Genomic DNA, 14,970 nt, shown 5'->3' on the forward strand with positions numbered 1-14,970 from the left:
AACAGGTGCCTACTCTTCCCTTGTCACCAGCTTCTTGTCCCAGACAATTTGGACAGTCCCTATCTACCTGCCTACCTTCAGTTGACAATCTTTTCAGCCACTCATCAAGTCCCACTCAGTTTCCCTCCTTCCCAATTCAGTCCCACTCCTGTCACTGATACATCACCTGCCTTTTGTTCCTTCTACTTTGTCACAGCTTCTTCCTCCACATATCTTAAGTGACAGGAGATCACCAGCAGCACACACAACACTGAGTTCTCAGCTGTCAATACAGTGCCTGGCTTCATTCCTACCTTGAGCAATCCATTTCAAGGAATATCTGCTCCCACCAGGGTTGGCATGTATTTAATTATTCATTGTAGAGGGAGTTTAAACAGTTCATTAGCACGCAGGAGGTGCTAGCTTATGTAAAATAGACCAAGTCATCAGACTTCTACCTACTCAAAGAGAACTTAAACACTCTTCCCTGGTCATGATCAAGCTCCAGTATTTCAGGAGAGCATTTCTTTACTAAGTTGAACCAGGGAGAGACTTGTTGCCTTTTATTCATTTTCTTGGTTTTTTTTGTTTGGGGGTTTTTAGTTTGTTTGTTCATTTTGGTTTTTTGGGGTTTCTTGGTAAGTTACCAAGCAGTACACAAGAAAACTACATAAATTTTCTTAATTATGTGAAGCACTTGGAAGCAGGACTCCATAAGGCAGAGCAGCTTGACAACCTTAATTATTGGAAAGTCCTCCCAGCCTCCACAATAACATTTCAAATCATTGTATAAAAACTCCATGGGAACTGCATTATGATCAGTGTAACAGAGCAGCTTAACACTACCTTGGTTCCACTAATTTCAGGTTTGCTTATGCAGATTAAAATTATTCTTCACAAAAACTTTTTTATAATTTTTCAACAAAGAGAAACAATGGAATTGTGAATTTACAGAGAAGAGAGTAAAGTCCAATACTGAGTTTCATACTTTTAGAAAAAACGTGAAAGGGTAGAACAATATTTTTTTAATGTTTTAAATAACAAACCCTCACATACTGCTGCTTCCTGATACTACTGCGCCAAGAAGCAATACAGATACTTGGAAACTGTTCCAAGCATATGATAATGAGAAATAAAACTAGGAGCTGAAAATAAACAATGTATTTGATGCAAAAGGATACAGAAGTGGTGCCTTTGCAATATTGAGGAACCTGTCCTCCTTTCCAGGAGTAATGGCATATATCGATTCCACCTTTAAAATAGTTCAATCTCATTTGGATGCTATTATTTTTGAAAGGGAACTCTATCATCAGTCCCCAATTAGTTTCTTGTTAGTTGTCAGTTGCCAAAAAAATTTAAAAAGTCATATCAATCAAATAAATGTCAAGGCTTGTTCACAGATCTGCATAATGCAGTTGCAGGTCAGCATTGCAGTCACTGAGACAGTAACTCAGTAACTACATCATATAAACCACAGGGTATATACACAACTGTTGTATTATACTGAAATCTGTGCACTGCAGATTCAAAGCTGGGGGGTTTCCCTCTTTCCTGATTTCTCAGCCAGAATAACACCAACCTGATGGATAACAATTTTGAGGTTTTTCTTCATTTATGCATTTTGTATTTCAGTTTCATGTCTAAGGACTTTTTCTTGAATTGTGTTTTAAAGCTATTTAGAGACTTCATGATTTTGAAAGAAATTGCAACTAATTGAACTTCTAAGCTATTGAAAATTGGCAGTATTGAAAGCAATCGGGATATGTAGTTAACAAGAGGCATCGGCAAAGCTCAGTGCTGAGGCAGTTACTACTATGTACAAGTTGGGGAAACATGCTGGAAATATCACATCTGTTCTTTGTCAGGCTGTACTGCTTCAAGAAAGGAAACATAGCAACTCTGGCTTGAACTTAAATGCTGGCAATATTTATAGCAGAACATCTTTTTGCTCTATGCTAACAGAGTTCAGCAGAGCCAAGTTCTTCCTCTGAAGTATTTGGCAATAGCACAGCTCAGACATTATATAATGCCACAAGCACTTATGTAAGTGCTTCTCCTCAGAAATGCTACACAGCATAATAAGGATCCAAAATCCCATTGTCTAGGTAGATAATGAGAGTCAGAGCAAGTGAATGACTTGCCCTGGGACACTGCTGTGGGTCAAAAGGCAAAATCCACCTCTCTGGACCTCTAGCTTATAATTTTGACAGTTCAGTACTTGGCTGGTGTAAATAGAAAGATAACTCTTTGGGGAAAAAAACAGAGCCAACTGCCCCAAAATATTTTATTTTGTGGAAAGAGGAGAAGGGGTACTACGACAAAGTCCTGATATTTTCCTAATAAGAGAGTTTCCAACCAAATGAGGTCTAAACAAAAATCTACTGATTACACAGAGATCATAAAGTGTCAAAGTCCATGTTAAATTAATTAAGCTAAAGCCAGACAACTGGAAGATGAACTTAGGAAGCTGACATAGTTCTTCTCTTCTCTTGCATTATACAAATTCAAGTAAGAGCTGACTGCATTTTGAAAAAGCCATGCCCTATGAATGAACTTTTTTCATGTGATGTTTTTACACACACATCATTGCCCCAGGACGGTTAACCTACTTGAATTCATTCAGAAAGAATCAGCAAATTACTTGAAAACATAGAGCAATACTGCAATTTACAAAGGTGACATCCCAGTCCTATTCCTAACAGCATATTTACATAAAACATTTGAAGGAGAACTTGCATTTTCCTAAGATTTTAATTGTAGAATATGCAACGTACATAAACCCAACCCTCAGCATTCTGATGGACATTAGTGCTGTCAAGGAATCCATACAAGGAATTCCACTCCCTTAAAAGAAGCACTCCTCAACTGGATTCAACAGAGCTTATTTGGTCTCACTGTTGGAGCAGATTCACAAAAATAACTTTATCTCTCCACAGTCCTAACTTTTGTAAAAGTTCAATATCAGTTGCTACATTCCTTTAAGAATTGTACAAAATAGCAGCTACAACATGACACTGCACTCAACATGTAAACAATGAATTGTGAATATTTTCAGACTTACACACTTTCAAGTCATTTTGGAAACAGCCAAATGGATTAAGACAAACAGTTTAGGACAGAGAGACAGCTTTCATGAAAAATATTGGTAACTCACTGATTATTCTTTATCAACTGTTTCAATTTCCATAAAAACTTCACTGCTTTATTGGAAGTGCTAATATAATTACTGAATAGGTAGCAAAGCCACAAATATTTTTATGAGTGTGGAGCTACATAGTTTGCCAGCTCCTAATCTAGTCTTGAAAAACATCTGATCATAAAAATGTGTGAGTGCATGTTAGAGCAAAATTAATTTGCTGAATCCTTGCTCCATCTTACAGTCAAACCAGAGCTATATAACTGAAATAGGCATAATAACTATTCATTACAATCTAGCTCTAAAACACTTTAAGACTGTAATATAGTGTTATTCCTCTCTGCACTGAAAATATTATTTATTTTTAGGATATTGATATTTTGCATGGAACATGCAGTACATGCATTAACTCCACATCTTATGGAAAATCAGTGTCTGAAGACAGAATTGTGCTTCCTGCTGTATAAAAGTACATGTGACAGCCTGGAGAATCAACAGCTGAGGCACAAACCCTAAATAATAGGCTGAGCTGATTATTACTAATTAGAGGCCAGGACGTACCTACACAGAGACACAATCTGTACCAAAATTCAACTTCAGCAACTCAATTCAGCCATTCAAGGAAATCCAATGTCTTTGAATAAAATCTTTTTGTTAATTGGATTTCTCAGAAATTCAGTCCACAAGAAGTTGTTTTTTCAGTATGTGTAGTTACAATTCTCATAAAAGTATTTTAAAATAATTTTTAAATGCAAAGATGACCAGAAAGTTTTCAGAGTATCTAATTATAAAAAACTAATTAAATGAGCTATTGAGCTTCTGTTTAGAATTTACAATTATATTCTAACAATTGTATTCTCATTTTCCTATAAAATTCCAATAGAACGGAGTGTTTCCAATAGAACGGAGAATATTTTCAATTTTATACTTGACATCTTATTAAAGTATTCCCTTTTTTCTGAAATACTTTTAAAAAAATTTAAAAACTCATTAAAAAAGTGAATAATAGAGAATAAACTTTAATGTTATATGCACATGGCATAGAATCATAGACTAGCCAGAGTTGGAAGGGACCCAGAAGGATCATTGAGTGCAACTTCCTGCCCTGCACAGCACCATCCCCAAGAATCACACCTGTGCCCAAAAGCGATGTCCAAACTCTGTCAGGCTTGGTGCTGTGACCACTTCCCTGAGGAGCCTGTTCCAGTGCCCAACCACCCTCTGATAAAGAACCCTTTGCTAATATCCCACCTAAACCTCCCCTGACTCAGCTTCAGGCCATTCCCATGGGTCCTGTCCGTGGTCACCACAGAGAAGAGATCAGTGTCTGCCCCTCCTCTTCCCCTCATGAGGAAGCTGTGACTACAATTAGGTCTCCCTTCAGTCTCCTCCAGGCTGAACAGACCAAGTGACCTCAGGTGCTCCTCAAATGTCTTCCCCTCAAGGCCCTTCACCATCTTCCATGCCCTCCTAGATCTGAGACAGATTTTTGACAAACTCAAAACACTTCCTCAATAAAGAATCTTTTTTTAAGTTGTTAGGCCAAATCACTGGGGCTGATTTTTCAGAAGCTTCCAGCAAAATTATTTTCTTCTTATTTTCACCTTTTTTTTGCCATAAAGAGGAGTTCAGGTGTTTGCAACACCAAGAATAAAAAGGAAATACATCTTAAAGTGTTGACCTGCTTCGTTACAGAACAAATGGGAGATCCTTTAGTGAAGAAGAAAGCTGTGTAAACCAGTGATAGCAGCTAGCACAATAACTTGTAAAATATTTCAATTATGTTTAATTATTGAGTATTTCAATGATATTTCATTTGACATGTCAGTAGCTCTATATATTACACTGTACATCATCTCAATAAAATATGGACCTTCTAAACCCACAAATCCAACGTTCCTATATTAATTATCCCAAAATTTTCTACAAAGTTTTAATATATATGATAGTGTTGTGAACCTGTGAACACTCACATGGATTCTAAACATCTCAATAATGAAATTTGGACATTATTTATTTTTTCTGCAATCACTTATTTTCATCTAAGCAAATTCTTAAACTCCTTTTCCACTACTGAAATGAACAAAAATTAGATTAGCCATATATCACACTTTCCAGACCTTCAGTATGTTGTTTTGCAAAGTATTATTTAAGAACCTTAAGTTTTATGTTTAGGAGGTAGAAATGTATGCCAGATTTTACTTTCACTAAACTTTCACTAACTTTTTTCTTTTTTTTTTGTAGACGAACCACTGTACAGATAATTTTATACAACTTACCAAATATCTTTCTGAAGAGACACTGACTAAAATCAGATCATCTCCAACACGCACTTTTTCTCCTTCTGATCGTTGTTTGGAAGCAGGATGTATGGTCCACCAGCAAGCCTCACCTAATGTCAATATTGAGTAACAGCAAAGAATGAAACAAGAAATAAAGGGCCCAATGTTACTGATGTTAATGTCACACTTGTTTAAGTCTTACAAGTTCTGATCCACTTTTCACTGGGCTAAATCAAGTGTCCATGTGTTTTCCATAACTAGTATCATTCCTGCATCACCTTGTTGGAAACTCAACACTAAATAATACACATGAGCAAAAGAGTAACTGGAGCAGTCACTCTGGAACAGTGACTCCAGAGCTGAATAAGGTGATGACTCTCTGTGTTCTCTAGGCAACCTGGTCCAGGCCACTTCTGCTAAACAATTCCCTGTCACCTTCATTACAGATTCTGAAAAAGACATTGAAGAATATTCTGCTGAGAATTTGGACAAAGAAATAGAGCAACCCATAACTAAGGGCAATGAAAATAAGCATATACATACTGCTTAAAATAATATTTGAAAGATCACATTAATCCAAATTCAAATATGTTCTTCAACTTTTACTGACTGTTAGTGCCTCTAAACCCCCATAATATGTCTAAATACTTAAGTCACAAATTCTGTTCCCATGATAAATCTTGTTTTCAGATGGGCTTCTTTAACTAAAACCATGCTGTTCAGAAAAGAACTTAGATCTGTGAACTGTTAAATTGTTGCAGCTGTTATTTTTACTACTCCTAAAGCAAAGGAGTACCTATCTAAAGCAAAGGTTTAAAAATCAAGCAAATAATCTAACTAAGCAATTCTTAGACTTTTATTTTTGACTGACAGTATTCTTCATTATATAGTCTTTTAAACTAGTGGTTACCTGTTGTGTCCTCTTGCAGTCCTACATCAAATGCCAGCTTATCCATTGACGATCGAGATGTAGAGAGACAGCATAGGTACTACCAAAAGAAAAACGCATACATTATTTGTTCTGCTCGCTTCTAATAATATAAAAACCCATCAAACTACTAACACAGGATTAAATATTCTTAGATTATCCCCATTAGTTATTACCAAGAACTGTATGCCTGATAAGCTGAAATGCACTCAAGGAGTCTTGACAAAACTATGTGTTCTAAAATAACCTCTCAGTCTACCCAGGTTATCTTTTCACTGAGACAGGAATAATAAGAGTGGAAATTATGGAGTTGGTTGCATCAGATTTCAGCTCCATGAAGCCTCACTTTTAGGTAAGGAGTTTGGAACCTGTATAATACGTGAGGGAATTTCCAACTAAGACTTCTGTCCAAAATACATGTAAGAAGCCATCTATTTTTCCACTCAGTCTCTAACATGCTCAGGTTGACAGCAAGGTGCCAGCTGTAGATTCAGTCACAGCTTATGCAATATGGAAAATCCAAGAGGAAAGAAATGAAAACTCTCCAACTCAGACTGACAAACGGGGTATTCAGCACTAGGGGAGTAAGACTTAGTTTTGGCACTTAACCAGACACAACCAGCTTGGTTTTGTATTTCTAAGCACCTACCCTTCATAAAGATTTTTAGGAACCACAGTAAAATGCTTCTGATGTCAGCAATTCTCCAGATATCAGTAAATGGTAATATTCTGGGCACTTTCAAGCATAACTTTCATACAAAAAAGAATTCACTGCTGCTCCCAACTGATGTAACAGTTGGGATACATACCATGCCGCTGTAGGAATGGCGCAGCAAGATTGCATGCCCGTAGAGCAGTGTTCGATGTCCACCACCTTGTGCAGACTGAAACATAAAGAGAAATTATATACTGATATGTTTTAATAAAATGGAGCCTTTTGAGAAAGAAAGAAAGAAAGATGAGAAAACACTGTGTACTTTGAGCCATCATTTTTTTGGTAGAAAATATGTTCTAGAATCTCGAATCCTTTTTCCTTGTACTTAAAGCAGGTAGTCTCTAAGAGCAACTTAGATGGGTGTCATGCTACCCTCTACAAACTCACCTATTGTTAAGTGTCCTCATATTCACCCATTTTTCCTACAAATTATATCCTTCCAAGACAGATGGTATGCAGAAGGAGATTTTTGAATATTCTACTTATAGTACCAGAGAGTAATGTGATCTTCAATCACATTGAAGACCATCAACCTCCAAGTAGCTTTGTCCCACACTGCTTTAATACTATCAGAGGAAATTCTTTATCTGCTAGGATAGATAAATGTTCAAATACATTCACGCTAACTCAACAGTATTTGGGGGTTCTGAAAATTCAGAAATCACATCCAAGTAATTCTTCCTCTTGAGAAATAGCATAAATCTTGAGTAAAAGAAAATTAAAGTGATAAAATTCACTTTTATTCCAAGAAACTACAACCATTTCCCCCAGTGTTTTTACTACAGTTTCTATTTATCAATAATCGGTTTAATCACTCATGAAGGAATAAATAAATCTTGTTAAGGCATGAGTAAGCCTGCAATTTCTACTGAAGATTTATGTATTCCTTATGCTGAAATGCAGATGACTAGCACTGGACAGGAGCAGAGGCTGTCTGACAAGACACTGTCAAGAGCATAAGTTCATACTTCTCTGACAGAACAACTCACATAACATTATGCACAGCACACTCTCCAAGATGCAGTGATAAGCAAATATTTTATGAGTCTATAAATATGACAACTCCATAAGCAGCATTACTCTTCCATATAGGAATCCTATATTTAATTTTAAGGAGTTTAATTTCTTATTACGGTATTTATACCCTTTCTTTTACCATAGAAGACTGATCTTCTGTTTGACTGGAACATTGGTTTCATTACAAAATAAATTTTAAAAATCATACTATCTTACATCTCTGGCAGTTACATTTCCAGTGCTGAAGATCAGTTTAACTGAATGGCTATGATAGCAACATACAATTATTTCCCTTCCATGTTTATTTGTTGTCCTTCTTTATATTTTATGCGTTAACATTCATTGAACTTTGAATTACTTGGTCAAGGAAAAAAACAAGAGGGATAGGTGGTGAAGCACCAAGCACTTCAAAGGTAATAATTTTAGCATTTTTAAGAAACTGCCAAGAGTTTCTGGCTTTTATGTTTATTGAGAAAAGAGCAGTTTGATGGACACAAGGTATATTTTGACTATCAACAAACTGCATAGCAGCCAACTGCAGGGAGGCACATTGAAAAATCTCTTTGGAAGACTGAATGACATGAATTTCTACTAAGAAATAGTCAAAGTCATGGAACTCATCACAGGTACAGTCTTGACAATAAGATATGAAGACTTAGCTCTGAACTACCATCAGCACCACCACTTTTTCCAAAGGGATGAGGAAAGAACAAGGCATTTGATAATGTCAGGCCCACTGTGCCAAAGATGAACACTGAATATCTGCTACTCATCACACTGGGGAAGAGAGAAAAAAAACTGCTGTGAACACACTGTCCTAACAGCATTTCAGATTCACCTGCAAACTTTATCAACAGCACACGTAGGTACCCAACTAGCAAAGTCAGTAATATGAACAAAATGTCAAAATTTCACCAGTATTTTTATCAGAAGTATTTTATTTTGTTATCCATAAATTTGTTATCTAACATAAAGATCTGATTGCCTATTGCACAAAAGCTGGGAATAGCATAACCCACAAAACCATAGCAATATTAGCTTGCCCTTACTTTGGCTATATTGATTTGTCTGTCTAGCACCTATTTTGTTAAATTCTCGTTTCTAGCTGAACAGGAGAAAGGTGGGTTTTAAAAAATTCAATCACTTTTGGGAAAAAAGGAGGAGCGGGTTTTTAGATAACTTTTTTTCCAAGAGGATTAAAGTACTTCTTTTTAATTAGTATTACTTCATCCATTAGAAGAAAGCAAGCAAGTCTGCAGTTTGTTTCTTAAATGTAAAAAACATTTACAGTATTTTCCACTTAAGGGTTTCTGAGAGGCAATCATAATCAAAAGATTCTTTTGGAGACAAAATGAAAACATGAAACAGAAAAATACAGAAAAGGATAGAAAACAAGGCTGGCTCTATGAAACTGCCTTCCATTTTGGAGCTTGTCTTCCAGGATGTGTACATACCTATAAGTTCATTTCTTGTTTTAACAGCTCATTTCATAACTACATCCTCAGCATTTATCTTTATGCCAGAAACTGCACAGCAAGTAGTTGCTGGACCATAATTGCCCACTGAAATAACCTTAGATTTTTAAATGATCCATTCTATTTCCAGCAGAGAACTTTAAATTTTCCACATTAGAAAAAAAAATTTAATTCAACAGTTGGACTTTTGTAGCAAAGATGCAACATCCAAGATGACATCTGACACTGAAATTTTACCAAATTTATTGTAATATAACAATAATAACTTTTCAGAAGACCCTGCAAGTAAGACTACTTGGAACCCACAATGCTGACTAATTCAATCCACAATGCCCACAGATTTTTGCACAGATGTATGAATGGCATTATAATGCAAGGCAGTTGCTAACAAACACATTATTTATCATGAGTCTTATTTTCTTTATGTTTAAAATTTCCAATTTTCAGAGTAATTTCCAATACATTCATATTTATTTCTTGAATAAAACCAAGCTGAACAAAAATACATTTGTTTTCAAAGAATAAAGTATCCATTGAAGTACTACAAGATATCCTGTTCAGGAGTGTCAATTATATTGACACAAAACTCTTCACATTTTATTCCCCAAGAATGTGGGGTATACAAAAATACTTGGAAGTTTTCAGAACTGGCAAACACTAAAGATAATAATTTCAGATTGAAAGCATACAGGACTGACAAATTCACACTGCTTGTGAAAAATTCATGTAAACTGCCCATCTCTAATGCAATATTTCTGCAGCTGGAGTCATGTCATTACCCAAAAGTCATTTCTAAAGAAAAGGCAATTTAGAACAGAACAACAAGAACTAGAGCTGAGTAAATTAGCATTAAAAAAAATATAAACAGCTTTCAAATTCAATACATTGGAAGACCAGGCAATGACAGATTATTAAGATTTGAGCTATTTAATTTAATGTAAAGAGTGTTATCATAAACCAAAATCAAAAATAATAAGCTAAAATTCGGAAATATATTTCCATGTTTTCTTAATGGAAATTGGATCAAAATGCCAAAAAGTACTCGAAAACCTACAACCTAAAAGCAATGTAGTAAAATGTGCAAATATAGAACAAAAAAAACCAGATCCATTTTACCGTGAATACCAACTCAATATGGAGTAAGATATGTTATACCTGATTCAACCATCCCTTTGTATCAGTACAACTTTGCACATACATGACTGTCATAGGCACAGACATGTAATCAATCACCTCACAGACCAACAGACTCACACAACAGCACCTACACTGCTGTGCCTATGGCTGCACTGCTGCGCTCCTGGACACACATGAGAAGCTGCAGGAAATTAATCACAGTCACATGAATACATGTTTTAAAACCATCTGTGCTTTTGGGAACCTCACAATGAGACCTTTTAGAGGCTGGTGAATAACCTCACAGCATTCATGATTCTGAGTCAGCCATTGCCCTTCCATTCTGTTTATACTAACAGCCTTATTTCTACTAGACAAAAACATCCCTTAGACCATGAGAACTCCACTGCAAGCAAATGCTGATTTTTTTTTGCTGAATTTTCTTCACAGGTCTGCACAATCTTCAAATGTGTGAGAAAAGAGGAAAAAGCTCTGATGTTCAGGAAGGTACCAGAGAGAGAACCATGTGAAAGCATTTACAAGTATTTAAAAAATAGTTATTTCAATGCTCTACATGTGTAAAGAAAAAGCTTCTGTAATATTATTATTCAGAAATAAAATGCTTAAGAAAGCCTGACAGCAATTACATTTAACACATGACTATTGAAAAAGTCTAGTCACTCACAAAAGCAATTTTAAAATACTGAATGTGTCACACAGGAACTGATTCACACTCTAAAAACACTCATACAAAATAACATAGCAAGTTTTTAAGAAGAATGTAAAGGCTTTTCCTTCTTCATTCCATGAAAGGTCCACATTCCTAGAATGGAGTTACTGACGGGTGCTATATGGAAAATGACAGTACAAAGACTAAAGTGTAAGGGAAAATAACTTTGAGAGACTTCAAGAACAATTTTTTAAAAATCAAATGAAACAATAAACTACATCAGTAAATCCTTCAAAAATGCAGTCCATATAACTTACAGTTATGGCATAGCATGACTTAACCACAATCAGCTGTACAGCCTTGTATTTCCTCTATGCCCCAGATCCAGCCCTAAAACTCTAGATGGAACTTATGACCAATCAATATTGCTTTTAATGGGTTTCCAAAAAAATACTACACAACTGCTTTCATGGCGCTGAATATAGTAAAGTGGTGGTACAAAGAAGCAGCATGCGCTCCATTTTTCTTTGCAAGTGTTTTTCAAGGTAACTACTGTAAGACACCATTAAAAGTTTCAAATAGACTACTAGTGGTTGTTTCATATGTACATTGGAATAAAACAATGTCCTTTAAAGCTCTGACTACTCACACTTCATTAAAATGGAACACATTGACAATGGCCATCTTGAACTTAAATCAGATGCTGGAGACAACAGCATGTTGAACATACGACACCAATACTTCCATAAAAACACTTGCAAATATGAATACAAAAGGCATCATGTTCACCATCACAAGGTTGTTCCAAGTTTCATGGAGTTCAGGAGCTTATACTGTTAGAAAACTACAAAGTTATTTTAAAAATACTTCTACTTCTAAATCTAGATACTTAGACTAAATACATAACTAGAAGTATAGAATTAAATACAGAATAGGCTACAGTTACCTGTTTTGAACCCTTTTAAATGTAAACTTACCACAAGTACAGAAATAAACCAAGCAGGATACTGCACACACTACTGATGGAAATGCTAAAGAATTATATTTCCACAAAAAATGAAATGTTCTTCCAGTGACAAAATCTTTTCCAAGTCCCTTCCCCAGGACCCACATTGCAGCTGCCAATTTTTCATTCAAGATAATTTATTACATTCTGAAATTCTGGGTTTGATCCATTAGAAAGAAATCAAAAAGGAAACCTGGGTCTGACCACACGTACTGGCATGAAAAAAAGCAACTACCATGTAGTCTGAGTAAAATTGTATTTAGGCCCCTGAAACAACCTCTGTCAAGATCAGAGACATAAGGCTGTTGATACCAATGGAATGACGTCCCATGGTTTAAAACCATCCTGCCATGATTCTACACATTTGCATGACACTACTATCACTTCTATGGAGGAGATGATTCTCAAAATATTTCCATAGCAATGTAATATCTGTTCACCTATTGATTTCATTATTAATGTGCAATTTCTCAATCTAGTATAGACCAATGTTGATGGAGGCCAGTATTTATCTAAAATCAGCAATGATACAGTGCTACAAGCTGCCTAGAATAGGAGGCCACAACAGGTAAGTGTTCAACATAACCTCTTGCTCCCCACAAGTACATACTGTCTAAACTCTTTCACACTGAACACAGCTTCAGACGACTAATGAGAGCTTCTTTCTGATACTGAGCAACAGCCAGCTGGAAAACACAGGAAGGCTTGTTCTCTTAACACCTATGATCAATTATATGAAAAGCTGGAAATGAAAAGCTAAAAAAAAATCCTGATATGGTGGGTTGTCCTTGACAAGATGCCAGGTGCCCCCCCAAGCTGCTCTATCACTCCATCATCTCAGCTGGACAAAGGAGAAAAAGTAAGATGGAAAACAGGAGAGATAAGGCAGTTTACTAAAGGAGAAGTGAGAGGTCATGCATGCATACAAGTAAAGGGAAAAAACCAAAATATTTTATTTGCTACTCCCCATCATCAGGAAATGCCTGGTCACTTCCCCAGAAGCAGGGCTTCAGCATGCATCATGGTTGCTCCAGAAGGCAAATGTTGTAAACAACAAATGCCTCCACTTTCTCCTTTTTGTAGCTTTTATATATGAGCTGACATCATATGGTATGGAATATTCTTTTGGTAAATTTAGGTCTAGTGTCCTAGGTGTGTCCTATCCCAAGATCTTTCTGGCATCAGCCCACAGATGAGAGGTGGAATATTGGAGAGACAGTGCTGATGCTGTGCCAGCTGCTCAGCAATAGCCAAAGCACTGGTGTGTTATCAACACCAATGCAAAGCACAGCACTGTGAGGGCTGCTGTGGGGAAAACAAACTCCATCTCAGCCAGACCTAATACACTTTATGACAAAACACTCAGATTAATGTCACTTAAGGCAACTAAACAGCCAGCAGATTGAAAACAGGCCCTTTTGGTCAGTAATTCAGCCTACCTAAAATCTGAGCATTCTGCTTGTGGTTACACAGAGAGCTGAGCACATCCATGGCTCTAAGTCTGGCATTTCAGTTTTGCGAGATGAGTGCCAAGCAGAGTCCAGAAAACCCAAGCAGTGGTGAAAACAGAGTGTATGGAAACAGGCTGAATCACTGCAGAACTTGTGAAGTAACCCTGGAACAGAGCTAGAAGGCTTGCGAGACAAAATTAGTCAGGCAAATCTGAACTGACACTTGGAATACTCACACTGGGAAATTAAATCTTCAGCAACATCAGAGAACTTGAAAATGCTGCAAGCAATAAAGACTACAAAGCTACAGAGAATGAGCCAAGAAGTTTTACATCTTCTTCTTGCTCATAGAAGTATACATTTTTATTTTAAAATCTTGATACAAAACAGACAGAATTTCCTTTCCAAAATCACAGCATCCAGGCCCAGAACCCTTGAATTCTTCTATGGAAGAAAACAACAATACTAACCCTTTTGCAATTACTGTGCTCTTGGGTTGCTGTTTCCAGGGGCTGGCACCAAACAACTAGCATTTAGTTGCTTAAAATTTAAAGTTACAAAGTAAATCAATTCACTGACATGAGGCATTGAACTAATATTCCCTCACTCTGCTCCTATCACACAAGAGCAATACGAAAGGGTGAATTCAAACAGTCTAAAACCCCTTTCTTTGTCTCACAGTAGCCTACACACCATGTTACATGAGAATAATAAACAGGAAGTTGAATGTCTCAAGACATTATAGATGCTATACATATTCATGTCTTTATACTTTACTCTTAAACCACTACAGACTTTCTGTGAAATTCACTATCAAACAGCAATGCTGCAAAAATTCAGCCACAGAGATTGGTATGATTGATGACTGCTGGTACCTACTCTCAGATAATGATGGCCACTGTGACAAAAAAATAAAAAATAGAAGAAAAAAAAAGTAAGAAAAAAAGCAAGAAAAAAGTAACAAAACAAACTTCTTTTATTAACTTGATCAGCAGTTACCTCTGATTTTGTGCCAGGCCAAAAAAACAAAAAAACTAGAAAAAAGACTTCAGCTAAACTACAGGTTTCCTAAAAATGGCTTGAATTTAAAGTTGCATCACAACATATAATTTTGTTCTATATAAATATCACATAAAATCTGAATTTGAATAAATAAGCTGGCCAAAAAAAAACCCATAAGCATGTCTTATTCACA

At 36.1% G+C, this 14,970-nt stretch overlaps 1 protein-coding gene across 10 annotated transcripts in view; it reads right to left on the reverse strand.

Moving 5' to 3' along the window:
* RYR2 (ryanodine receptor 2) overlaps positions 1–14,970 on the reverse strand; it is a 382,187-nt gene that overhangs the window by 219,129 nt on the left and 148,088 nt on the right. For all 10 annotated transcript variants that reach the window (XM_038130404.1, XM_038130398.1, XM_038130396.1 and 7 more), the window contains 3 exons: positions 7,135–7,209; positions 6,308–6,386; positions 5,395–5,507 (listed from right to left, as the gene is read on the reverse strand). In XM_038130404.1, the coding sequence (XP_037986332.1) occupies positions 5,395–5,507; positions 6,308–6,386; positions 7,135–7,209 (267 nt within the window). The remainder of the gene's footprint in view (positions 1–5,394; positions 5,508–6,307; positions 6,387–7,134; positions 7,210–14,970) is intronic.

The sequence above is a fragment of the Motacilla alba genome, chromosome 3 (genome assembly GCF_015832195.1).
Source record: "Motacilla alba alba isolate MOTALB_02 chromosome 3, Motacilla_alba_V1.0_pri, whole genome shotgun sequence".
Lineage (NCBI taxonomy): Eukaryota > Metazoa > Chordata > Aves > Passeriformes > Motacillidae > Motacilla > Motacilla alba.